The sequence below is a fragment of the Salminus brasiliensis genome, chromosome 1 (genome assembly GCF_030463535.1).
Source record: "Salminus brasiliensis chromosome 1, fSalBra1.hap2, whole genome shotgun sequence".
Taxonomy (NCBI): Eukaryota; Metazoa; Chordata; class Actinopteri; order Characiformes; family Bryconidae; genus Salminus; species Salminus brasiliensis.
In genome coordinates this window covers 57,320,215-57,339,503 of record NC_132878.1, presented here as the reverse complement: position 1 = coordinate 57,339,503, position 19,289 = coordinate 57,320,215, and the positions used below count along the sequence as shown (strand labels likewise).

General features: G+C 42.1%; 1 protein-coding gene across 4 annotated transcripts in view; it reads left to right on the top strand.

Annotated features, from left to right (window-relative positions):
• The window catches only part of daam1b (dishevelled associated activator of morphogenesis 1b), an 83,473-nt gene that overhangs the window by 40,126 nt on the left and 24,058 nt on the right, over window positions 1-19,289 (top strand). For 3 of the 4 annotated variants that reach the window (XM_072682849.1, XM_072682864.1, XM_072682840.1), the window contains exons 2-3: window positions 1,614-1,897; window positions 11,425-11,514. In XM_072682849.1, coding sequence (XP_072538950.1) covers window positions 1,715-1,897; window positions 11,425-11,514 — 273 coding nt within the window. In that variant the 5' untranslated portion in view covers window positions 1,614-1,714. Of the gene's footprint in view, window positions 1-1,022; window positions 1,081-1,613; window positions 1,898-11,424; window positions 11,515-19,289 lie in introns of those variants that run through there. The other variant, XM_072682856.1, reaches the window with a different exon arrangement.

The following is a 19,289-nucleotide window of genomic DNA, read 5'->3' as shown; positions in this document are numbered from 1 at the left end:
TGCACAGTTACCCCAGTTTAGTCTCAATTATGCACCAGAGTCCCTGAAGTGTTCTCCTTCAAATCACTAATGTTTTGATGATGCCGGAGCCCACAAAAGGGGGTTGGTTTTTGAACATGTGCCAAATGCCAAATTCTGTTTCTAAACTGCTGATACAGATATGGTCAGTATAATGCATCCCTTTTGTTGAGAATGGCTCTAATTGGTTTTAAAGATTCAAGGTTGTGGCTTTTTGGTTCTGTTCTCCGCAGCCTCCGTGATCTATAGCCCTGTGCCATAATGACAGCTGATGCTGCAACTCCTATTACGCTGGAGTGGCCAAAGATGCTACAGATGGGGGAACTGCAGTGCACACATTGCAGTTGATAACAAATGTGTAACCAACAAACTAGACCACAACTACCTTGAGGTTTTGGCAAGAGCTTATTAATAGTGTCATTTAAGTTGCACCTTGACTGAAGTGGCATAAAAATCTTTGTACATGGTCATGTGCATGAAGTAGGGCTTTTTAGTGGAGAAGTTTCGCTGCCTCCTTTTAAACCAGTGCTCGAATTACTGTCCTGTGGGTCTTTGTGAATGACCGTGAATTGGACAGTCAGCTTGAGGAGCGTCCTTTTCCTGTGTTCTCTGGAGGCCTCATGGGAGCTTGAGGCCGGGTTCTGAATAGACAAGGCCGATTGTAATCATTACTGGGGTTCTCTGGAAATGATCCAAGCTAAGGGCTGTCTAGGATTTGCTTCCTGAGCATTCATCAAAAGCAGCTTATTCTCAGGGATCAATATGTGTGGATGTCAACGGTGTTAATGCATTCGGCCTCCAGAGTGCCAAACAGGATGAGATCTAGTAGTGTGTGCTTAGTCTTTTCTTGCTCTCTATTTTTGGGTTATTATAATACCCGAGTGTTTAATTCAGTACAACCAACAAATGTGATATCTTAATGGTTTAAATTAAAATGGTACTTCTTGGCAGTTCATGGTAAATATTATATATTCTGCCTTGGACTCATTTCTAGATTTAATTAACGATTCGAATAGCAGTTGATGACCTGTTTGTTTTACTCCAGGCAAGCAGAACACTCAGGTGAGGCTTCAAACCCTCTCCAAGTAAATGTTGTATTTCTCTTCAATTAGGTGATCCTTCCCCTAATTGTCATATTTGCTTATGTATTGATTTATTAACTTAGACAATATCAGAGACCATCACTAGCTTAGAATTCTCATATTGGTGCAGCACACCAATTCACAGTTTAAATAAATCCAAAAATGAATGGCCTCCTTATTCACCTTATCCTGAAAGAAAATACCACTCAGACAAGAACATACAGTATAGTCTAGAATTCCCACTAGCTTTACAACAAAAATTAGGTATTCTGTATGTTACTGAATAAATCGATTCACTGGTATTGTTTTAGAAATGTGTGTCTTCACCGATTAGGACTATTAGGAAGTGCAATCTGTTTTACCTGTAGTCAGAGCATTGTTAGCCTAGGTCAATAAAGAATGAGCAGTATTGATGTCTTGAGCATTGCATTGTTTTGTTTTTGTTGTTGTTAAAGTGCTGAAATAGCATTGAGCTTCTGAAACCTCATACAACATTGACTTTCATTTTCTTAGGGTTCTGTGACCGAGACAAGACTACGTTAGTTGAGTTACCTGAAGGAGGAGCGCCAGCCCCTCACCCTTCACCCTTACCCTGAACCCCCTCCCGAGCAGCCATGGCGCCCCGCAAGCGTGGTGGTGGAGGACGTGGCGTGTCCTTCTTCTTCTGCTGCTTCCAGAGCAGCGATCATCCTGAGATCACCTACCGGCTGCGAGAGGACTTCGTCCTGCAGACCATGGAGCCCACGTTGCCCATCCCCAGCTACGACGAGCTGGATGCTATGTTCTCCGAGCTTGTGGTGAGTGTCTGCATGCATTTGGGAATATTTTCATGTCAAGGTCTTATTTGTTTGTCTCGTTCAGCATAGTGGATGAATCTGTGTTTCCTCCCACTGTTCATAATAGCGTCTGTCTAGGAGGAAAATAAAAAGATCATGTGCTCGCGTGTGTTTCTACCATAGTAATTTCCATGTTTTTGTGTGGTTGACATTCCTGTGTGTTTTTAAGTGTTGAATCTGGTTACAGTGATACTTGATACACGAGTACAATGGGTGGACAAAAGAAGTTTAACTTCTATAAATCACAGTTAGAAAAACTACAGCAGCTACAAAGCTGAGTCAGATGGAATGTCAAGTAACAGTACAAGTCAGCTATTAAAGATGTCTGGCTGTCTTCATAGCCACCTGAAGCCGCTAACATGGGTGAATCGTGTGCTGCACAGGCTAATTCTCAGTGCATGAACCTCAGGTGCAGCAAACATAAAAACTGCTAAATTATTTGAACTTTGGAATTTGAAACATTGAAAACGGCACAGCGGTTGTACTTGCACAAAATTATGGCAGAATGAAATCAGTGCCTCTGTCCTCCAGCCAAAAAGAAAAGAAAATGCATGGCATGAGCCTCACAAAGTTGAAATTTATTGCCGCACATTTATTGTCATTTGGAAGCTGCTTGTATCTAAAACCAGCATACAGAGTCACGCGTCCTTATGTAAAGATTATACAACTTTGGTGTCTTGAGAAACGCTAAAATGTAATACAGTCTCACGAGTTGTCTTTATTTGCTCTTTCCTGGACGTGTGTATGTTTGGAGAAAGCCAAAGGTTCTCCTTAGACCACAGTGTCTTTTGCCAATTGTTAAAAATGCATTTCAGTCCTTATGTTATAGACGTCTTTATTTCATGGGAGAATTTCTCTGGATGGTTGTTTAATTGCCTGTTTTTATGAAGCAAGATTATTGGACGAAGTGAATAGTTTTTTTGCTTCCTTAATTCTAGAATGATTATGCCTCCATACACACTCCTAAACAAATTCATGAGCTCATGGCTTTATGAACATGAGAATGAAATGTAATGCTGTCAAGGTTTTTTCCAGTTACCAGATATAATGACTTCACATTCAGTTTTTGCAGTTCATGGTCTGTCTCATCTCTCAAAGAACTGAAAGCTTTGGTCTAGCATCCCACTACACTGGTGTGAAGGGTTACTCTCTTCTAGAAGCTTTTTAGATGATGTGGCTGTATAAAGTGGGGCAGAGCTAAGTCTAATTCAATTAGATGTCTGCAAATCAGACAAAACAATTAGTCCAGTCTAGACCTAGTAATCAGGAGGGAGGGATGACTGCCATAGGTACAGAACAGGAGGTTAGGGTTAGTTAGTACATTGAATCAATTTAAACTGTATAATCCGACTTTGCTCTTTAGCTCATGCTCTTATCCAGAGCAACTTACAAGGTTACTTGTATTACAGAGGAGGGCCAACGCAGTTTTGGGAGTCTTGCCCAAGGACTCTTATTGGTGTAGCGCAGCATAGTTAGCCAGACCGGGAATTGAACCCCAGTCTCCCACGTGGTGTGATAGCTCACTGGCAGGTAGTGGTGTTATCTGTTGTGCCACACTGACTGAGTCTATTTGGTCTTACAGCTTGTAAGATTCATTTTCCTGACTACAGCTACAGACTTCGTCTGTAGCCACACAAAAACATTGCAGCCACCAACAGCATCAAAGAAACCACTACAGCAGTTTTGTAGAAGCTGTGTTTTACAGATGGATTCTGCCTGTAGTGTCTTAAAGAGATGGTCAATGCTTGATCTAGTTTAACCTTCAAAGCTAACCTTGAGAGCTAACAGAACTCTAATGCATGACTATCTCTCTCTCTCTCTCTCTCTCTCTCTCGCTCTCTCTCGCTCTCTCTCACTCTCTCTCTCTCTCTCTCTCTCTCGCTCTCTCTCACTCTCTCACTCTCACTCTATCTCTCTTTCTGACTTTTTGTTCTTCTCCTGCTCTTTGCCAACCCCTGTGGTCTGTTGGCTCAACTTGTACTGAGGATGTCAAGCATCTTTGCTTTGCACATCAGTGGGTCCCATTGAGTGGCCTTGTGTCTTGGCCTGCTCTGTGGACTAATTGCTTGTTTTTGTCCGGCTGTCTCTTAAGCCTCCTTGTCCCATGTTTTTGTTTGAATGGACGTACGACACAAAGCTGCCTCAGTCACTCTTTCCACTGCCCTTACATTAATATTTATGGCTTTAGTGCTTTCGCCACACGTGTGGCTTTGGCTCTGTTGCAGTTGTCTTTAGAATATCTACACTGTGTGCAGAATTATTAGGCAAATGAGTATTTTGATCACATCATCCTTTTTATACATGTTGTCCTACTCCAAGCTCTATAAGCTTGAAAGCCAACTACCAATTAAGTAAATCAGGTGATGTGCATCTCTGTAATGAGCAGGGGTGTGGTCTAATGACATCAACACCCTATATAAGGTGTGCTTAATTATTAGGCAACTTCCTTTCCTTTGGCAAAATGGGTCAGAAGAGAGATTTGACGGACTCTGAAAAGTAAAGAATTGTGAGATGTCTTGCAGAGGGAAGCAGCAGTCTTGAAATTGCCAAACTTTTGAAGCGTGATCACCAAATAATCAAGCATTTTATGGCAAATAGCCAACAGGGTCGCAAGAAACGTGTTAAAAAAAAAAAGGCGCGAAATAACTGCCCTTGAATCGAGGAAAATCAAGCGTGACGCTGCCAAGATGCCATTTGCCACCAGTTTTGCCATATTTCAGAGCTGCAACGTTACTGGAGTATCAAAAAGCACAAGGTGTGCGATACTCTGGGACATGGCCAAGGTAAGGAAGGCTGAAAAACGACCACCTTTGAACAAGAAACATAAGATAAAACGTCAAGACTGGGCCAAGAAATATCTTAAGACTGATTTTTCTGAGGTTTTATGGACTGATGAAATGCGAGTGGCTCTTGATGGGCCAGATGGATGGGCCCAAAGCTGGATCAGTAAAGGGCAGAGAGCTCCACTCCGACTCAGACGCCAGCAAGGTGGAGGTGGGGTACTGGTATGGGCTGGTATCATCAAAGATGAACTCGTTGGACCTTTTCGGGTTGAGGATGGAGTGAAGCTCAACTCCCAGACCTACTGCCAGTTTCTGGAAGACACCTTCTTCAAGCAGTGGTAGAGAAAGAAGTCGGTATCGTTCAAGAAAAACATGATTTTCATGCAGGACAATGCTCCATCACATGCATCCAAATACTCCACAGCGTGGCTGGCCAGTAAGGGTCTAAAAGAAGAAAAAATGATGACATGGCCCCTTGTTCACCTGATCTGAACCCCATTGAGAACCTGTGGTCCCTTATAAAATGTGAGATCTACAGGGAGGGAAAACAGTACACCTCTCTGAACGGTGTCTGGGAGGCTGTGGTGTCTGCTGCACGCAATGTTGATCGTAAACAGATCAAGCAACTGACAGAATATGGATGGAAGGCTTTTGAGTGTCATCGTAAAGAAAGGTGGCTATATTGGTCACTGATTAGTTTTTGGTTTTGTTTTTGAATGTCAGAAATGTTTATTTCTAAATTTTGTGTTATATTGGTTTACCTGGTGAAAATAAACAAGTGAGATGGGTACATGTTTGTTTTTTATTAAGTTGCCTAATAATTCTGCACAGTAATAGTTACCTGCACAAACAGATATCCTCCTAAGATAGCCAAATCTAAAAAAAAAAAACCACTCCAACTTCCAAAAATATTAAGCTTTGATATTTATGAGTCTTTTGGGTTGATTGAGAACATAGTTGTTGTTCAATAATAAAAAGAATCCTCTCAAATACAACTTGCCTAATAATTTTGCACACACTGTAGAACACTGAGAAATTTTGACACGGTCATGTTTAGATTCTAATTGCATCAAAACATACGTTTTTTGCACAGCAGCAACGAAATATTGTAATAGCCGTATTCATTAGGCTGGTCTACTCTGGCCTTAGAATTAGGTTGCCAATTCTGAATGAATGTCCAATAGTCAAGTCAAGTCAGATTTATTTGTATAGCGCTTTTTACAACTGTTGTCGTCACAAAGCAGCTTTACATAATTAGTAATTAATAAAAGACAGAGACAAAAATAATAAATAATGTAAGACATGAAGGATCAAAGATCCCCAGTGAGCAAGCCAATGGCAACAGTGGCAAGGAAAAACTCCCACAGAGCTGGAGGAAGAAACCTTCGGAGGACTCACAAGGGGGACCCATCCTCCTCTGGTCAGAACTATTTAAACATTATTGATAAAAATGACCAAACCAGATACAACATAGTTAATAATGGTGATATTAATAGTGGCAGGTAGTTACGAGTCCATTTAGGTTTTAACATGGTCATTTAACAGGTATTATGAATAGAATAGAATAGAATAATGGGCAGCATGTGCAAATTCTGCATTGTGAAGATTTATCAGCAAAACCTTTGTATTATTATTTTGTGTTATTGATGTTTTTCTATGTTTTATAGTGCGCTGGAGGTGTCCAGCCTATCTTTCTGGTATCTCCACAGGGTACGGTGCAGATTCGTTCCTCCATGTTAATTCGATTTAGTTTGCGTGCTAAGCCCAAAAGAAGGATCGCCCTTTGTCTAACGAGTTGATGAAATTACAAGTGAATCGCTGTGAATTTTGCATAGTGCCTTTGGTGAAGTACAGTCTGTTCTGAAAGGAGCTCTGTGTTGTAAAAGTATGTATATATTTAGGGTGTATGGATAATGGAGACAACTACTGTATACAGAGGGCCTGCTTGATACGAGAATAATAAGTTGCATGAGAACAGAGATTTGTCCTCTGGAGCTGCAAATTAATGGAAGGGATTTACGAGAAAAGAGAGCGAGCCACTCTGCCTTTGTCAGGGAGTAAGTCGAGAGGTTTGTGGAAGTAACAGGCCTGAGCACAGATGTGAAATTTAAACATCTAGGCTTAATGTGTAAAGCCAGTGACTCAAACGTGGGGGTCTTTGTATTTCCTTATATAGCTTGGAGATGAAGGCCTAAACCGTGACTGAGGAGGCAAAGCCATACAAGGATCCAGAGATGTAGACTGTGCCAAATTGCATTGAACTCACTGAGGTCATTCTTTCTGTAAACCTTGCAGCTGTAATATTACCTTGTGTGCAACAGCTGATAGTGGCTTCCATTTCAAAGCAAACATTTACATTCTTAGCCATTTTATTAACCGAGCAAGAACTGATGTATATAACTTCACAGGACAAGGATGCCATATACTGTGCATTAGTTAAAATATAGCCCTTTTTATGTCAAAAGTTCGCCCATCATCACCAGCTCAGCACTTGACCAGATGAGTGTTTTCACTGTTATAGGATCTGTATTAAATGCATGCCACTTCGATGTAACTGACGTCGCTCCCTACCCCGGACTGCGACTGAGCAGCCGGTATCGTTTTCCATGCTGTTCCCTGGCTCTTTTCACATTCCTGTGTGTTGAGACACTGCTCATGTCTTGGCTGCTCTTGTAGTCATGGAGCCACGAAACCACGGCAGACCTGGTCCTGGTGCCCATATGTCACGCTCTGCAGAAAGTCATAATGCCATATCAAACAGCTTCCTATTCCCACCTCAACTTGTCTGCAATAAGAGAAAGGAGCTGCTCTCTTTTGTGGGCTTACCCCTGGCTAGATGCAATATTGGGCCTACCTCACATTACACTGAGGTGTGAGGTGATTGTGTATTGGGTTGTAAGAAGACCTTTGATAAGCACATGTGCATAGCCCACAGAATTACCCCTATTATCAGTCGTGGTTTGCGCTGAGTGAACCTAGACAAGGCATGCTGTGAAGAGCCGTGACAAGGTGTGTTTACCCATAAACATAAACGAACAGACTGTGATTATACCACAACACAATAATCAGTTTTTTGGGCATAATCTTCTAGTCAGTGATACGCCATGCTGGCATTCAGATGGTTTAACAGGGTCAGAAGTTCACTCAGAAGGTTTTTAAGTCACATATGGATGATGGGGTAGTTTACATGTGTAGTAGGGGTGGGGTGATGATGTTTATTTATTTTATTCTGAGCTTTAGATGCAAAAAAAATAGATTTCTGATATTGTACATACAAAAAAATGTGGCCAAGCCCACTGGAAATTAGCCCTGGAATTAAGCAGTAGTCTTAACAAGGCCTTTGAGTGCTAGTGTATCACTAGCCCACCCACTCCCTACCCACTTTACCCCTCTAGGAGGTTCCCAGCTCTTAGTGTTGTAATTGTCTGTAGGATGAATAAAGGCTGGATCTGTGATGTTTATTGATATTTCAGTTGATATCATTCCCCCTAAAGTGAAGCCTTAAGTCACTATAGAACCGGACAATTGATGACACTGACGGAGAATTATTGTGATTAAATTACTGCACAGTACATCTTTCAGAAAATAGCATGCAGTAGTTCTTAAACACTGACCTATACGGGTAGGCAATAATGCAAATATATTATATCATGATATTTTTAATGTTTATTTTCATTATATGTGATCTGTATCTCAGAATATTTACAGAAGTAGATTTTAGAATTGCTATCAAAAACTGGTTACCTGGTTGGTCATGGTTGGTCAGTGTTCTTCAAATACTGACGATATGAGAGAAGTAAATTATCACAATAATGAGAAAATGGTCATTTGGTGCATCTCTACTGACCAACAAGTATGTATTAGAAAAAGTAGAAAACACCCACAGTAAAGGCATAGACTGCATAGTGACGGGTGGCTGGTTTAATGTCTCCCTGTTGTTTTATTAATGTATCTATCTATTGTTTGATCCTTCTGATAAGTCTTAAAAATATTGCGTATGATTTTACAGTACTTCATTTTTGTATCATCTTTAAATGTGGCCCTGCTTTGTTTTTGGTGGTGCCTGTTGTCCATGCAAACCCCAGAAAAACTACATACTTATATATCCTGTTTCTTAAAGTGTCATTATGTTATTAGTGAATTGCTCGCCTCTTGCGTCACTACATGTAACTGCTTCAAAATTCATAATTGCAAAGGTCCTAGTTTACCAGTGCAGTGATGCTGTTCATGTCTTCATATAGGCACAAAGAGGGTTCGGTGTTATGTTACCTTTTCCGGAGCACCCTATGCTTTTAGGTTTTAGACTCTGCTTTAGCATTGCTCCATGGATCAATGTCCCACACCATTTCTTGCTGTAAACTGTACGTGTGAATGAGTGTATCTGAGTGCATGTGTGTGGGTAAATCCTTTGCTGAGTGTGCAGTTCGTTTCCGATGGGACGGGAGGGTTCACAGGAAGAGGAGTGATGGAGCAGATGCAGGGCAGGAAGGGAGACACGGCAGCTCTTCCTCTTTTGCTCTCCCTGCTGTGCATCAAGGACATTACTGTCACCAGGAGTGACCAGACAGGAAGACATTAATGCTGTTCTGTAATGGCTGATAAAACTGCTAAAGAAAGTGACTGTATAGGAAGTCATGCAAGACTATCCCACTGGAATTTGGAATGGCAGTGTTTTTTAATGGTTTGGTCCAATGTTAAAAGTGGATTTTTTAGTCTGAATGAAAAGTAACTGATTACTGGCAGTCACACTTATTGATCACAGGTATCATTTACTGATCAATGTCTGAACTGATCCACAGTAGAACCACTTGCTTATGATGTCCCAGTTCCAGACGGTATCTTACCAAGGTTTAAAGCCTTTAAGTGCCAAAAACCTTGGCACTTGCTTTGGTGACGCAGCGCCAGGATTTCTAGAAATTGAGGCTAGCTTTGTGGACAGACTGAACAGTGCGACTATAAAGCTCTGATGTATCATTTTGGAGGTAAATGCGTTACAGCCAGTAATTAATGAAGACATTATGGGACTTCACCATCTGGATTTGACTCATCCTGATGATTATCCAGCACCTCAGTCAAGCTATGCTAACAGTGCACATCCTAATTTAATAATTCCATACAGCTGGATGACTCCTACATCCCTAAACGTGTTGCAGAGCCTCCTCTTAAAATAACTCTTCTGTGAATCCATCTAATGCAAAATACACCAATCAGACATAACATTAGTACCACCTGCCTAATGTTGAGTAGGTCCTCCCTGTGCTGCCACAGCAGATCTCATCATTCAAGGCAAGGATTTGACCTCTGAAGATATTGTGTGGTATCTGAACCAAGATGTTAGCAGCAGATCTTGTAAGGTGAGGTGGTGGGTCGCATCAGTTAGCCTTAGGTGCCCATGACCCTCTTACCAGTTTACAGGTGGTTATTTTTTTGAACCACTTTTGGTAGTTACTGACCACTGCATATCAGAAAAGCCCTCAAGATAAAAGAAAGGCCAAAGGGCCAAAGATGAAATGGAAGACTTAAATAAAGGGCCTGATGTTTGAGTGAATAACTCAGTGAATAACTCAAACAGTTGAGTGTATCTGAAAAACAGGGGTAGCTCACTTTTCAATGGCTCAATGAAACTATTTGAAAGTAACTTTGACTGGAAGCTGTTAAAGACTGCTTATGAGTTGACATGCTTAAGTCTTGCTCTCAATTGGGTCTTGGATTTGTCCCTGATTTCTTTAGGCCTGTCTTGACAATCAGCCATAGTCCTAAGCGTTGGCTTTTACTACAGCCTGTGCTGTCTACTTGATTACTTTAGCAATGACACCATTTTGTAAACCCCCAAATGTACTGCACAGTCTCTTCTAAAATTTAAAAAAGTCAACTACATATTTTACGTCAAAGATTAATGGAAACCTAGTGCTGACTTAATTAAGCAGTCCCATAGCCTTGTCCTCTGTAACTCCCCCAATGTGTTTGATAAGAATCAATCAATGCCCTTGCATTGAATTACGTCGAATCCTTCATCCAAGCTGGTCCATTTGGAATGAATGGGAGTGACGTGCCGTAGCCTCTTGGGGGCAATGGAATGGAGTGTGAGGTCATGCTGGGGAGATATTACCCCCAGCCCTCTGGAGGGAGTGAGGGAATGAAAGGAAGGCGCAATTGCACATAAGTGTAAGTGTATGGTTTCACTCCAGCAGTCATGTAGATATGATTGGAATTTGGGTGTGCGTGAGCGTGTGTACGTCTGTTGAAATAAAATGATTGCAGGGGCTGTGGGATGCACCAACTGGGACTCCTGCGTCCTGGGTTGGAAAACAAAAGCTCTGGAGCGTTTGTGGTTGTGGACGCATGGGCTTTCTCCCAGCTATATATGCTCAGCAACACCCACTGTCGAGGGCCAACCACAACACAGCGTGTGTTATGGGTGTGCTATTTCCAGTGCCAAATGAAAGGAAATTGCTAGTGGAGAAGTTTATTGCTGGGTTTTCAATGTCATTGTCTTTACTGTGTTTTTTGTGCATATTTTGTGTACTTGCATTACTATGGGCATGAATGGGCTTCATTGGAATCTTTCTTGAACACTCCTACTCATTTTGATACAGTAAAAAAATGGTGATAGTATGTCTGGAGAACATTGTGAAGTTCACAAGGTTTTTCTTTCATGTGGGATCTGAGTGTTTTCTCTCTCTCTCTCTCTCTTTTTAATTGCAGGATGAGCTGGACCTCACAGAAAAGCATAGGGAGGCCATGTTTGCATTGCCTGCAGAAAAGAAGTGGCAGATCTACTGCAGCAAGAAAAAGGTGAGATCATTTGTGGCCAAACTTTCTTTATCCACACCACACATTTAGTACTGAGTGCTGTGTCTGTCCTGTCTGTTTACTGTATCGAACGTCTGTTGTATTGTTCTGGTACCATGTTTGCACTTTAGGTATCTGTAGTGCATTGTTTTTATTCTTTGCTGCACCATACTGGAGCAAAATGACATTCTTCCAGGATGTTGTACTTGTACTCAGATGGAATAACAATAAAAGCCTCTTGACTTGACTTGAGATTATCAATAGAAGCTCAGATTGTTGGTGAACTGCCTGGAGAAACTACCTGGAGAAACTCTGTTCACTGTAGTGTTATTTGAAGACATGGTGAGCATCTACAAAGAATCTCTAGTGGACTCTCAAAGTGAACTCTGCTGCTGCTTCTGTGTGGAAAAGACAAAGAGACTAATGTGTGTCTGGTGTTTTATTTTCCATCCCCTCTCATCTTTCATTCGTAATTGGCTCTCCGACGGCTCTTCAGAAGGACAGAGTAGTGCTGAAGAGTATTGTTAATCAAAGATAAAGCGGAGTTCCATTTTTTTTATATAAAAATGGACTGGTCCTCAAACCTCTCTTGTGTCCATTTCCTAATTTGCAGAGAAGTCTTTATTCTTATCTCAAACTCTGGTCCAGTAGTAGCCCCGAACTTGAGAGTGCTCCAGTACAAGTAGCTGCTTTTCAAAGAGTGGCCTGTTTAAGTGGACTCTCGTTCCTCATCTAAACCTTCATCTCAGGGGATGGTGTGTTCATCGCCATGGAGAAGGTTAAGTAATGAGTCTCACGGGCAGACTCTGTGTCCATTGAGACTGTGTGCTGGTTCCAAAACAGGCAAGAGGGAACAATATGCTTTCGACCCTTCAAATCTGCCTATCCTTACATTGGCATTAAATCCTGATCCTGGACTGGTCCGTTTGTCTTTTCCATAATGTAACATTTCTATCATATTGTCTTCTGAAGAACTTCATCTGTCTCTGGTGAGCTCAGGGATTTTTGCTCTGTCTCTGCTACATTTCACACATAGTTATCACTTGTGAGCTCGTCAGTGATTCCTCATTCACACTGCATTTACTGTGCACTCAACTCCACATCAGAAACCTCTCAGTGTGGTATACACTGTGTCCATTTGGAAAAACAGATGTCCATCACTATTTAGCAAGCCAGGCAGGGCTCAAATTATCTGAAAAATACGGTTATCATGGTAAATTTATTCAAAATGTAGTTGCAAAAAAATGTTTCTGCACTAGAAATGGACAAAAGTGTGTATTGCAACGGCTCTTATAATTAATCTCTTATTTTTTTGTACATTATTTATAGAGAACAGGCATACTTTTGTAAGAACCCACATACGATGTTTACACATGTGAAGTCTATAGACTGCTACTCATCCACCCTGAGCTCCACTAGCACTTTGCATTTTGCGCTTTAACTGGATCTCCCTCTACTGTACTTAAGCTGTGTATTGTATTCTCTACCTGAACTCTAAGCTGCTATGCTCATTACTTGCACTATACACCTTGTCTACACAACATATGTAATGCAGTTCACAACTCCAGACCTGGTCTACTGTACTAAACACACAAACACTGATTTGAAATCGCTAGACTATATATTCATTACAGTTCTCTTATTAATATAGTGACTTCTAGGTGGTGTTCTCTGTTCTCCAAAGCCAGATGTGCGCGCCGTGAATGTACTGAATAGGCAAATCCTCTGCACACCCTCCCAGACATACTCTGCTTCTTAAACCCAGCTTGCAATGTGCACTGATGAATAGGGCCAAGGTGTGGCTGAGTCATGCCTCCAATCTCTTTGAGAACTAATGAAGCCCAGACATCAGATAGATAGATTTAGTCTGCAGAACTGGATCAGGGTCTGGGGAAAATCCCTCTGTGCTCAAGTAGTGATATGAAGCCATGACAATTGGATGGAGATTTGCTTTTTATAAACTTGGCAAGTTCATTTATCCCTCCGTCATGACACAATGACAGCAGATGATTTTGTAAGTCTTGGCCTGTACCTTGTCAGCAGAACAGTACCGTCTTCATGCTTCACATGGGCCACTGACTGAGCTGTCAGAAGAGGTTTGGGTCCCGTTTCCTTTCAGAAGCCTTGGAGGGTTTTTTTTTTTTAGCCTCAGAAAGTCCCGACTCTCCCTGTCCTGGCACACACATGAAGAACGCAAGCAGGTGGTCCCAACCTGTCTGTGATCTAGAAGGAATGCTGTGGGTGTGAGGTGCAACTGTGTAGGAACAAAAGGATAAAAGCTTGCTCATTCTTTCTCTGTTCAAGTCTGCGGGGGAAGGGGGGGGACTAGCAATTGCTCGCAAGCAATCCCATTCCCAACAGGATGCTGACTCATAACCTTAACCTAGTTTCTACCGCTGCCTATGATTCCTGTCAGAGATACAGTTGCAGTCAAAATTATTCAACCCCATTATTCAGCAAATTAGGTTTATAAGCAAACCAGGAAAGCCAAGCCTTGGTGGACTTCGAGGTGTTCTTGGGGGAATTGTCCTGTTGGAAGGTCCAGTGATGTCCAAGCTTCAGCTTCCTTACAGAAGGCACAGAAGGTTTCCTGATACTTGGTTGAACCCATCTTGCAATACACATACAGACTTGTGTTTAGTAGTGTCTAAGCTTAAAGGTATTTTTTTTGTCTATTCATGAGGAAACAGTAAACAGCGTCTGCTAAATGCCATAAATGTAATGTAAATGCAAAGCAGCACCAGAGCATCACTAAGCCACCACTGTGCACCACTTCATTCTTCCTCCTCCAGAAATACCGCTGATCTGTAAACTCGAAAAGTTTTGTTTTATCACTCCGCAGAAGGCACTGGAAACCTGCAGCATGTGGATGGGCAAGGTGGATTCAATCAAGTATTTGGAAACCCTAGGAGAAAACATTATGCCTGGGCATCATTTTACCTTCCAAGGATCTCTGACAGGATTCATAATTGCATTAAGTATATTAAAAATAAATGATTAATATTAAGTAAGTGAAAATGTGTTCTGTCTTAATGCTTAATGTCTAATATACACTGCTTAAAAAAGACTGGAGGAATGTCTGGCTATGACGTTTACTTCTTATCCAACCACACGTACTGTGTCCCTATTACAAACCTAATTAGATATTGTCCTGGGACTGTGAGGCTAAAAAAGGCATATTGATCACGCACAAAATGGGGCACCCTGCTTTTCATAGCTTCTCTCTTGCCTTCTGGTATTTGCAAAGGGATACATTTTTCATTTTCTGACCTCTTTTCCAAGCTTTTTTTATATAAAGATCTTCTTTCCCTGTGTTCTACCTCTTTTTGACCAGTTCCAGCACGTGGCTGGACAGATCTTGGCCTACATGCAGCCGTACTAATTGCTTATTTTTCAGCCCAATTAATTTAGCGCTTTGCTTATCGAGCACAATTCCCTGGGGGTTTCTTCCCAAGCTTAGAGCAGTGCAAAGAATGGATTTAAAGAGTAGAAGATCAGGCTCATTGGGAGGCGAGTCTTGGCAATAGAATAGAAGCGATAATGCCGACTCAGCAGCACGCCTGGCCTGGACCCAAGAGAGCCTGGACTTGGCACATCATCTCAACTGTCTCAGACTGGGAGGGTTGAGGGGTGGAGAGGAGGGCAGTAAGGGAAATGCTCGCTGGTCCAAGACAAACAGGAAGGTCTCCCTTTGCAGGTGTAGCTTTTGTTTTTGAAAGGGTGGGGGTCCACAGCAGGGCTGCCAAGCTCACGAAACAGCAGAGGAAAAGCCTGAAAACCCTTTTTTTTTCCCCACTCGTTCTCTCCGTCTGATGCTCCTTCCTCCTTTCGCCTGGTTCATTCAGAAGCAAAAGGGTTTGGAGAGGCTTGGAGCCGTTCTCCCAATGGCCACAGGGCCTGGTGGCATTTCCGCAGAAGCTAATGACTGGCCAGCCTGTGCCAGCATCAGTCATGGAGCAGGCCTGAATGGGCTGAGTGTTTGTGTTGGCTCAAGGCATGCAGTCGGCACAGTGCATGAGGGCATGACACCATCGGTCTTTCCATTCTGTGGCTACGCCTCATTTACAAGGCTGTGAACTTTGAAGGTTGCATTTGTCCACTACATACATCATAACACTGTCCCATTTCAAAAGAACGCAGAGGATTCCTGAAATGCAGCTAGGAAATGAGAACATGCTGTAAAAGAACTGTTAGAAAGTGCTGATGTACAGCTTTTTCCCCACATATACCTTCTTCTCTTCAGAGCATTTCCATAGCATCTGGGAAATTGGTCTGCACTATCACACTCCCAGTCAGACTCCACTTTTTTCACCTCAAGTTAGTTAATTTTTTTGTAATTAATAAATTATGTAGATTGTTGATGTTTCCTAGGCAACACTAATGTTAACTAATCTGTCTGACAGCAGTGGTTATTTGGTTTTACCTAATGTAGATTGTCATTTAAGTGTGGTGAGGCAGCAGTTGTCTGTACAGTTCAGTGACTCCTTGGAGGGAAGCATGGTGTGCCTCTGCATCTTTTAGAATTGCTTCTAATGTAGTGTCATTGGACAGCTCTGCGTACTTGCAGCCAGTTCTGTTACAGAAACTTTTCTGCTATCCTACTTATGATCGGAAGGCTTTTTTGATGTCCATTAAAGCCTTAAAGATGCTCAGATACAATTTAACCAGTCCGTTAAACACTGTTATTTCGCGTGAGAATAAACACCTTGTATTTCCTTAGCGTGGCTTAGTGCTGTAACAAAAAGAAATAAATAAAAAAATGTAATTATTCATTTTCAAGTTTCAATAGGTAGTGTTGCAATTTTAGCCTTTCCAACTGCACCAAAGGCTTCCTCATGCAGGATAACTACACCGGTGCTTGCTTCGACAGGCCTCGCTTGCTTTTGGCCTCCCCCACTGCTTCAGAGGCTTCTTGCACACTAGACAAGCACATTGAGTCTTGCTTCAGTCTTCCTAGCATTTGATTGTAGCTCCTCAAAAGGCTTCCACACACCGGATAGACTCATCAGTGCCTGCTTTGAGCTACCAAGTGTTAGCTATTAGTCTTCCCATCCGTTCCAGAAGCTTCTACACACTAGATAACCACATTGATGCTTGCTTGCATCGTTCTGCCTAGCATTAGATTTAGCCGCTCAAAAGGCTTCTGCATGCCAGATAGCCACATCAGTGCTTGCTTGCAGCTGCTCCATAGGCATCCCATAGGCACTGGACAACCTGTGTTGGTCCTTGCTGCAGTCGGCCTAGCGCTAACTTTTATTCTCCCGAAGTAGCCTTTGCATTTTGCCTTAAAGGGCTTTCCCTAGTGGTCAGGGTGAATGTGAATATTGGGGATGTAAATATAACAGGCTGTTACATTAAAGACTGTTACATAGCAGTTTTGAGGTTTTGGAATTGACCTGTTTTACAGCGTTGTTTTACTTGCATCTGTTTAGAGGATGTTTAGAGGTTCATGGTATGTCATTTCCATGTGCCGAGCTCCCATTATTCAACCCTGCAAAGTTAATCACAGTTTTCCAATTTTGTTTCTGTCACTTTTGTTTTTGAAAAAGTTAGCTCTAAGTTGTAAAAGCATGTCTTGAGCTTGGCTGTTCCACAGGTAAGGAGATGTGAAGGGCGAAGGCTATTTTTAAGTCTGTTCCCTAGCACATTCTGCTGACATCTCTCCTTGTCCCGAACACTCTGTGCAGTGATAATTCTGCCTCCATGTTCTGCTGCAGGCTGCGGGCTGCTCCTGGATCCAGGCCAGGGCTGAAGTTATCAGCAGTCCTGACCCTGGGTAGGCAGGATTAAGATAGAATCGGTGCAGAGAATGATCTTATTTTTCTGGGGTGGACCCGTTGTGGGGATGATGAGATGCTGTAATTGGAGCATTTGGATACTGCGCAAATGAAGTTATGTATATTGGCATATTCTCACAGTAGCAGATTTAGGAGATACCTGGATACCAGTTTAGACTGTCAATGTTTAACCTAAACTGGTGTCAACATTATTGTTAACTGATTTGGTTCAGTTGATTAAAACTCTACATGAGCCTACACGCTATATGTTTACTGTTCTTCATCTTTATCTAGTTTTGTTTTTTATATAGTAAGTAGTCTTGGTTTCTGTGCCATCTCAGTTTTTCTTCAGAGATACAGGCCAAGGGTCAGGTTCTTAGACTGTGAGGGCTGTGGGTGCTTGTTTAGCTTAAGATTCTTAGGCCAAGGAACACAATGGCTGGCAGTTCATATAAAGAAAGCCTGCCTTCGACCCTCAGCAATCTGCCAGGCTTGATTGACTAGACAGTGAGGAGATGGAGATGACTTTTTCTCACTTGAGTAAAATTACTCAAATAAGTGTTTTTTAAATTCTGTCTAAATCTGGAGATTAGTGTCTACAGCTGTATTGTTTAAAAAATACATGCTGTGTGGATGTGTTTTTGCTGTGCTCAGCTTTTTTTCCCCCATTAGTTTGGTATCCTGACTCTCACCAGCCAATTACATTTTTGCAGCAGTTGTTTTCTTCTCCTCATATGCCTCAGTAGTCTGCCATTGACCTTATCCATTGTCTTATTCACTCCTCTTTTGAAATGTGTGATGAAAATGTGAAATTACAATTTGGGCTGAAAATACTGTGGTTTATGGTTTATGGCTGTTGAACAAGGCCTTTAGCCAAGCTTTCATGTCCACAAAGACTTCTTGAATTGTCTATTCTCTGTTTTTATGTGAATAGCTATCTCTCTAGATACAGTTACAGCTAAATGTTGTGATGCTTCATTCAGAGCTCTTGACTCAAACAATCCCAACAGGTCCAGGACAAAAAACAACACAGTGCTTGCAGGTATCTCTCACAAGTAGGCCTTATCATCATTGAAGACCAACAGGCAAAATAAAAGCTGTCAGTGCTGAATAATTATGTGGGAAGTATCATCAATAAGCAGGGTGGCACAGAGTTAAATGGCATACCAAAGGTTGGCAGGGCCAGAGCATCCTTTCCTCACCTCAGAAACCTCTGGAACTCCCAAAAATCAGTCTATGTATTTCCAATGTGAAGTCAGTGCTGCTTTGTGGTGCTGAGACATGGAGAATAATAAAGACTGGAATTGACAAAGTGCTGAGAAGAATGATTCGAATCCATTGGGCAGACATGATAAACAGTGTCTGTCTATGGGATAAAACAAAGCAATTACCTGCAGGAAGTGAGATCAGCTGAAGATGATGATTGATTGGGCACACGCTAAGAAATCCAGAGTCCAGTACCATTAGACAGGCCCTAATGTGAAACACCTATAGGAAAAGAGGTCGCCCAGGAGCACCTGTTTACAGGACCTCCAGGCGGAAGTTAATAAGCCTGGAGCCATTTAGAAGCAAGGTCACTGGATATAGGACTCCCCAATGGTGGGTGTGGAGTGGACAGTGCTGGGCTAATATCCCAGCATGCTTTCTGTCCCCCATAAGTCAGTGAGTCAGCAGTCTGGCAGAGTCCCCAAGAAACCAAGTTGAAGGGGTGTGAAGTGGCTGAACTATCTGTCTTCATGCCTGCAGGGCCCTCATTCCCATGCCAGGCAAGATTCTCACCTCTGGCCTACTCTGTGACCGTGGCCACAGTTAAATGCTGACTAGCTGCCCGGCTGAGAATGTCCTTTTTAGAAGGAGCAGTGTTTCACATCACTTTGCCAGATCCAGTACATTTTGATTTTGCTGTCCCTCTGGATGGCACGCTGGCCATGCTGGCTTCATCTTTCTTTACACTCCACAGGCTTAATGAAAATAGCAAAGCTAATATTTGGCCGGCTCGGC